The sequence below is a fragment of the Psammomys obesus genome, unplaced genomic scaffold (genome assembly GCF_907164565.1).
Source record: "Psammomys obesus unplaced genomic scaffold, mPsaObe1.curated_primary_1811, whole genome shotgun sequence".
In the NCBI taxonomy this organism is placed as follows: Eukaryota; Metazoa; Chordata; class Mammalia; order Rodentia; family Muridae; genus Psammomys; species Psammomys obesus.
Genome location: NW_026594599.1, coordinates 542 through 8,148, shown reverse-complemented (window position 1 = coordinate 8,148; position 7,607 = coordinate 542). Strand labels below are relative to the sequence as shown.

The window sequence follows — 7,607 nt, the reverse complement described above, 5'->3', positions numbered from 1 at the left end:
GTTGCCAGCATTATGCTAGGGCTTTATTCTTTCATTCCCCCATTTTTCTTCTAGCTTAGAATGGAATCCTTCATTCTACGGGTCTAGGGAGAGTCAATCTCCGTCTCCAGCTGCTTGAGTTGATGATATTGCTGGGTTAGCACTAGCGTCTGTATGACAGAGAGCCGGTCCTTTATAAACTGAACTAGCCGATTTAGGATACAAGGCCCAACTAGGAGAATCAGGAGAATTATGATTAGGGGACCCATAATGGAGGAGATCAGGGTGGTAATCCAGGGGGACCGACTAAACCATCTCTCGTACCAGCTCTGTCCTGACTCAAAGAATTGCTGTCTCTGTCTGAGTCTTTCTCTGAGTTTAGCCATGTTATCCCTTACCAATCCAGTATGGTCAGCATAAAAGCAACATTCTTCCTTTAAAGCTGCACATAGTCCTCCTTCTTGTAAGAAGAGGATATCTAGCCCCCTTCTATTCTGCAAGACTACTTCCGAAAGGGAGGTCAAGGATTTTTTCAGAGCACTAACTGATTCTTCTAATGCTTGCAAGTCGGTATGCATGGCCTGTTGCAGTTGTTGGAACTGAGTAGTTTCTACCAGGGCAGCAGAACCAGTCCCTACTCCGGCTGCGATACCTACGACTGTGAGTCCCCCTAGTATTAAGGCCAAAGTTAAAGATACAGGCTCCCTAGAGTACCGGGTGATCCCCTCAAAATGTTTGTAGACGTATTCAGATTCATGGTAGACAACTTTAGGCCAGAGTTCAATGAGGACACAAAAGTCAGAGTTCTGGTTGAGAATTAATGCAGATACACAGGGCGCTAAGCCGGAGCTGCAAGCCCAATAGGTCCCACTGGGGCCCGTTAGGTCGTAGGAGCCTGGGTGGATCCTGGAGGTTGAGTTGCAAAGTTTTTGGTGAGTTTTGGGGACTGACCCGATACAGGTTCCCCAGCCAGACACTTCAGATAGAGTTAGCCTATGTTGGGAGGTCGAAGCACAGTATGTGGGGGGGTGTAGTTTACAAGGTCCCCCGTCACCACAACCCCTTCGTAGTAAGGGGGAGTTGAGACCAGGCATAGCCAGCATTCTTGGGTTTTGCTAGGATCTATATAATTAAGCGTCTGGAAGGCTCCTGCAACTAAATCAAGAAGTCTGTCTCCTGTGCCGGGTCTGGGAGGTCGGTGGGTGGCATTCGTACTTGGCGAAGTAGGAGGGGAAGAAGCACTAGGGGCTGTTAGGGGCTGGGATGGAGCCTTCGGAGGAGAGGGTGGCTTTTGGTCCGGTAAGACCGAGTTGGGCCCCACAGGCAGGGTGACCAGGGGTGTTTTCTTGAGCTGAATCCGAAAGGTAAGCCCCATGTCTCTTCCTTCCATGTAGAGCCTAAGGCCCCATTGAAAACCCCGGCTAACCCAATCTTGTTGCTGTCCAGGCGCGGTAAAGGTAATACTAAGGGGATTGCACCACCCTTTCGCAGTTCCCCGGGCTTGACACCGTTGTTTTAAACGGTCCGGGATGTGATTGGGGGTCGCACCAGGCTCACGGTCTTTTCTTTTAATAATTATGTAATCCCAGCTGGAGGAAGGTTGCCAGTAAGTATCCCCAGTGGTCTCACACCCCCAGGAGGCGCAGAAATAATCATTAGCCCATCCACATTTATAATTGAGACCCTTGCTTCTATGAGCTCCTGGGCAAATATAAATCCCCAACTGGCTATGTAAGTCAGCTCTTTCAATATCATTGCGGCAGCCGGGGACTATAGGACGGCGTGCCGGTAACTGAGGGGCGGCTGATCCCGGACTGTAAAGGACCTCTGCCGTTCCCCAATTGGGGTGAGCCCCAAGGGCAAGGGCGCAGAGGTCAACCTCCAGGGTAGGCCAATGTGGCAAGACTCCGAGTTGAGAGCTGGAGTTAACTATATCATCAGCCTGATTTTTAATAATCCAGGTAAAGTTGTGAATCTGGTGTGGAGACCCCAGTGCTGTCCTCATGCCCAGAAGGATACATAAGCCTATTAGCCCCCCCCCCCCCGAGCCAGTCTTATCTTTAGTGGATTTTGGGTGCGATGGAGTTTCCATGAGGAGGCTGGAGTCTGATCTTGCTCTGCGTCGTGATAGGCTGCTTTGGCATGGGAGGCATGTACCCACGCTGTGATACCGTCGACCTTGAGCGCCGTCGGGGTTGTTAGCAACACAGTATATGGTCCTTTCCAGCGGGGTTCCAAGTTCTTGGTTTGATGTCGGCGGACCCAAACTGTGTCTCCGATCTGGAACGGATGCGGCACCACCGGTCGGTTTATCTGTTCCTGGTATGCAGCAGCGATGGGTTTCCAGACTTCTTTCTGGACAATCTACAGTGCCTGCAAATGAGCTTTTAGAGAGGGGCTGTCAGCAAAGGAGGCTACACAGGGATCAAAGAAGTTAACGACCGGTGGTGGGGCTCCATACAGAATTTCGAAGGGAGTGAGTCCATGAGGGCCCGGGGTGTTCTGGGCCCGGTATAGGGCCAATGGGAGGAGGACCACCCAGTCTCTAGAGCCAGTTGCCAGCGTTAATTTGGATAAGGTCTCTTTGATAGTTCTATTCATTCGTTCTACCTGCCCTGAGCTCTGGGGACGGTATGCACAATGTAATTTCCAATTGATCCCCAACAGTTTGGCCACTAACTGACTTACCTGGGAGACGAAGGCAGGGCCATTGTCAGAGCCCAACGCCTGGGGCATGCCATACCTGGGGAAGATTTCTTCCAGAAGCTTTTTGGTGACTACTTTAGCAGTTTCATGTTTGGTGGGGTAGGCTTCTACCCATCCCGAGAAGGTGTCCACAAATACCAGTAAGAACCGATATCCATAGAGTCCAGGTTTTACCTCTGTGAAGTCAATCTCCCAGTGGGTGCCGGGGCGATGTCCCGGATCCTGGTCCCCGGGCCTACCCTATGGCGTCCTGCATTTACTTGGGCGCATGCTGTGCACTCTTCAGCCACTTGCTGTAGAATTTTATCCCTCCCCAGCAGATAGTGGGAGCTTTTTTCCCTTTCTAGGAGGGTTTTTATTTTCCTGGAGCTAAGGTGAGTCAGTTTGTGGAGGTATTTAATCAGGTTACGAGTCTGTTGCAGGGGCCACACAGGTTTTTCTTTGAAAGTCCAGAGTCTTAGCGTGGGATTGTAAGTGGCCCCCATTTCTTTTAGGAGGTCCTGATCTTCCTCACTGTAGTGGAAGGGGGATTCCTGAATGGAGGGGACCTCTGCCTCGGCCGGTTCTATAGCAAGGAGCTGGGATGTATCTGAGGTTCCTCGCATCGCCGCTTCTCGGGCAGTTACGTCCGCCAAGCGGTTGCCCCTGGCTTCTCGGCTGTCTCCCTTTTGGTGGCCTGGGCAATGGATGATGCTCAGTTTTGAGGGTAAAAACAATGCTTTAAGCAGGGCCAATATCTCAGCTTTATTTTTGATTTGTTTTCCTTCCGAGGTTAGCAACCCTCTTCTCCAATATATCTCCCCATGGATGTGAGCAGTGGCAAAGGCATAGCGGCTGTTGGTATAAACGTTGAGCTTCTTACCTTCCGCCATCCGGAGGGCCTGAGTTAGGGCGATGAGTTCAGCCCGCTGCGCCGAAGTGCCAGGTGGTAGGGCCTTAGCCCAAATTACCTCAGTCTCGGTGGTGACCGCAGCCCCTGCTCTCCGTTCTCCATTGTCCAGAAAGCTGCTCCCGTCGGTGTACCAGGTGAAGTCGGTGTCAGGGAGGGGCTGGTCGGTCAGGTTGGGCTGGGTGCCATGTACCTCTGCGAGTATCTGGAGACAGTCATGAGTTTCTGGACCCTCCGGTAGGGGAAGCAGTGATGCCGGATTGAGAGCTACTATGGGGCCAAAGCATACTCGATCAGTGTCCAGCAGTAGAGCCTGGTAGTGGGTCATGCAGGCATTGGAAAGCCATCGGCCCGGAGGTTGTTTGACCAGGGCTTCCACCGCATGAGGAGCCAAAATCGTTATTGGCTGTCCCATAGTCAGCTTGCCAGAGTCTTTAGTCAAGAGGGCAATTGCTGCCACCATCCTCAGACAGGGTGGCCATCCCGAGGCCACCGGGTCAAGTTTCTTGGACAGGTAGGCTATCGGACACCTCCATGGTCCCAGTTTTTGAGTCAGGACTCCTTTAGCATATCCCTGTTTTTCATCCACAAACAGCTCAAAGGGCTTGTTTAAGTCCAGAAGCCCCAACGCGGGGGAGGTTAGCAGGGCCTCTTTTATGGCTGCATAGGCTCTCTGCTGCTCATCTCCCCACGTAAAGAGAGTCCCCTGTTTGGTGAGTGGGTAAAGTGGCGCAGCCATTTCCGCAAACCCTGGAATCCAGAGGCGGCAGAACCCTGACGTACCCAGGAACTCTCTTAGTTGTCTCGGGCTTTTGGGCACCGGAATTTTTAAGATTGTCTGTTTCCGCGCCTCTGTCAACCATCTCTGTCCATCTCTGATTTGGTAGCCCACGTATGTAACCTGCCTCTGGCATAATTGGGCCTTTTTGGCTGAGGCCCGGTATCCTAGAGTTCCTAAAGTCCTCAAGAGGGCCTTTGTTCCCTCCTGACATTTTTCCTCAGTTTCCGCAGCCAGGAGGAGGTCATCAACATATTGGAGCAAGATTAGGGCAGGGTAGTGAACCCTAAAGTTGGCCAGGTCCCGGTGCAATGCCTCATCAAATAAGGTGGGGCTGTTTTTGAACCCCTGTGGGAGCCTGGTCCAAGTGAGCTGACCCGACATTCCCAATTCCGGGTCCTTCCACTCGAAGGCAAAGATGGGCTGACTCCGAGGGTGGAGCCTCAAGCAGAAGAATGCATCCTTAAGGTCTAATACCGTATACCAGGTGTGCGTCGGAGGAAGCCCAGTCAACAAATTGTACGGGTTAGGAACTGTAGGGTGTATATCCTCCACCCTTTTATTGACTTCTCTCAAGTCCTGCACTGGGTGGTAGTCTCCCGTCCCTGGCTTTTTGACCGGAAGGAGAGGCGTATTCCAGGGGAATTGACAAGGTACCAGGATGCCCTGATTTAAAAGCCTCCGAATGTGGGGCCTAATTCCTTGGTAAGCTTCATGCGACATCGGGTATTGCTTAATGGAAATAGGAGTTGCCGATGCCTTTAGAGTGATTACCAGGGGCGGTTGGTGGGTTGCAAGACCCACTCCTCCTGTTTCCGCCCAGGCTAAAGGGAATTTTTCTAACCAGACAGTCATTTCTTGCGGCTGAGGCCTTTCAGGCTCGTGAAGCTGGTATTCGTCCTCCAGATTCATGGTTAACACATGTAAAGGCTGTCCCTGTGGCCCAGTAATATGGGCCTTAGTCCCTTCAAAGTGGATTTGTGCCCTGAGTTTCATTAATAGATCTCTCCCCAACAGAGGATAAGGGCAATCAGGAACATGTAAAAAGGAGTGAGTCACCTTACCGGTGGCGAGTTGTACTCTTCTTTCAGTTGTCCATCGGTACCTTTTCCCTCCGGTGGCTCCTTGAACCCACGCCGATTTGTCAGTCAGGGGTCCCGGTGAGGTGGTGAGCACCGAATGCTGGGCTCCGGTGTCCACCAGGAAGGTGACGGGTTGCCCCCCCACATTAAGGGTTATCCTGGGTTCGGGGGGGGGGCTCCTGACCCTGACTTCCCTAATCCTCCAGGTTTAGCAGGGTGGCCTGGGGCTTAGGCTTCCGTGGCCCTTTTGGTCTCTTTGGGCAGTCTCGGACCCAGTGCCCTTTTCCCTTGCAGTAGGCGCATTGATCTTTGTCTACCCGAGGACCCCTGCGGTCTCCCAGGCCCTGTCTATCCTGTCTCTGTCCTGTCACTACAGTGGCCAGCAATTTGCTAAATTCCCTATTCCTCTTGCGGTCTCTAATGTTTTCTCTCTCTTTTGCCTCTTTTCTCAACCTTTCGTCTCTTTCTTCTTGAGTCTCTCTCTTGTTGAAAATCCGCTCCGCCTCTTTCAACAAATCCTGGATTGTACTTTCCCTTAAGTTCTCAAGCCTTTCTAATTTTTTTCTGATATCCGGGGCAGACTGCCAGATGAAGGATATGGCCACATTGGTAGCCTGGTTAGGGTCCTCCGGATCATAGGGGGTGTACACACGATAGGCTTCCTTTAGTCATTCTAGGAAGGCGGAGGGAGATTCCTCTGACCCTTGGGTCACTAACTTAACCTGGGCCAAATTAGTGGGGCGCTTTGCTGCCCCATGGAGACCCGCTATCAGCAACTGGCGATAGAGACGTAAGTGATTCCTACCATCCTCCGTGGCGAAGTTCCAATCAGGTCGTTCCAAGGGGAAGGCCTTGTTGATCTCGTTTGGCAACTGAGTAGGCTGCCCGTTATCCCCCGGAACATTTTTACGGGCTTCCAAAATGACCCGTTGCTTCTCCTCGGTGGTCAGGAGGGCCTGTAACAGCTGCTGACAATCGTCCCAGGTGGGCTGGTGGGTTACTAAAATGGACTCAATTAAAGCAGTAAGTCTAGAAGGGTCCCTAGAGAAAGGGGGGTTATTGTTTTTCCAGTTATATAGATCTGAAGCGGAAAAAGGCCAGTATTGGAGCTGGCCGTCAGGCCCCGCTCGTAATGGGAGAGCCTGAGATGTGGAATCTGGAGGGGCCTCTCGGCGCCCTCTCAATCGCCCCGCCATCAGGGAAGGAGCCGGTTCCTCCTGAGGTCCGGCTGTGGCGGCTTCTCCCGGCTCTTGGTCCCTATAGGGAGGAGGTTCTTCAGTCAGCAGGTCCAACAAGGGGCCATCGTCTGCTGACAGTACCGGGGGCGTCGATGTCTTTTTGCCCCCTGGATCACGTCCTTGGGTCTGCTTTGTTATAGCTGGGTAGAGGGCAGACTTAGAGGGTGTGGAGACCAGCGGAGGAGGTAGGGCAGGGGCAGAGGGAACAGCAAGGAGGCTGGGGGTGACAAACGGCTTGACCCATGAGGGTGGTTCCCGGGCCAGGGCTTCCCAAGTAACAATGTAGGGTACCTGGTCCGGGTGGCCGTGTGGCCCTAAATCCATGACTTTCGCCTTAACCTGCAAAATAATATCTAGGTTAACGGTGCCATCTCATGGCCAGCTGACGTTAAATGTCGGCCATTCTGAGGAGCAGAAGGTGTCCCATTTTCCTTTCTGGATCTCTACAGAGTGACTACGAGCGATGTTTCGGGTGTCCTTCCAGTGCTGTAGAGTGAGGCTTATGGGGGGTGGTGAGAGACTGTCCCATGGTTTCAAAGAGACTAACACCAAACACAAACCCGACGAACAATAGACAGATAGTGACACAAACACAGCGCGTGGCACGACTCTGGCGCCAAACCGGAAACAAAACTTCAGATGGAGACTGTGAAGAGGGTCCGGATCCCTCGTCTCCCAGAAGAGACACGTAGCCCTCGGACAGGGGCGAAGCCCCAAAAAGTCCGGGTTGGGTCGTGTCTCCAAACAGATGGGCCCCCAAAATCGGGCCCCCAGACACTCCTGGGACGTCTCCCAAGAGTTGCGGAAAAGAAGTCCGAGCTCGTCAGCTCCTTCTAGTTTCCGCCTAATACGGAGCGACTCAGCTGAATCGTACAAATTTCAAGAGATAGAACAGGCAACAAACACGTGACAGAACAAAGACAAGAGACACTCTG

The 7,607-nt window shown here is 52.5% G+C and overlaps 1 protein-coding gene across 1 annotated transcript; it reads right to left on the bottom strand.

Annotated features, from left to right (window-relative positions):
• Positions 1-2,502: 2,502 nt before the first annotated feature.
• LOC129685604 (uncharacterized) lies at positions 2,503-7,201 on the bottom strand. Its single transcript, XM_055619110.1, is given in 5 exon segments — positions 2,503-2,745; positions 2,748-2,903; positions 2,906-5,613; positions 5,615-7,179; positions 7,181-7,201. Coding segments are annotated over 5 exon segments (4,503 nt in total). The 3' UTR covers positions 2,503-2,692.
• Between the last annotated feature and the right edge of the window lie 406 nt (positions 7,202-7,607).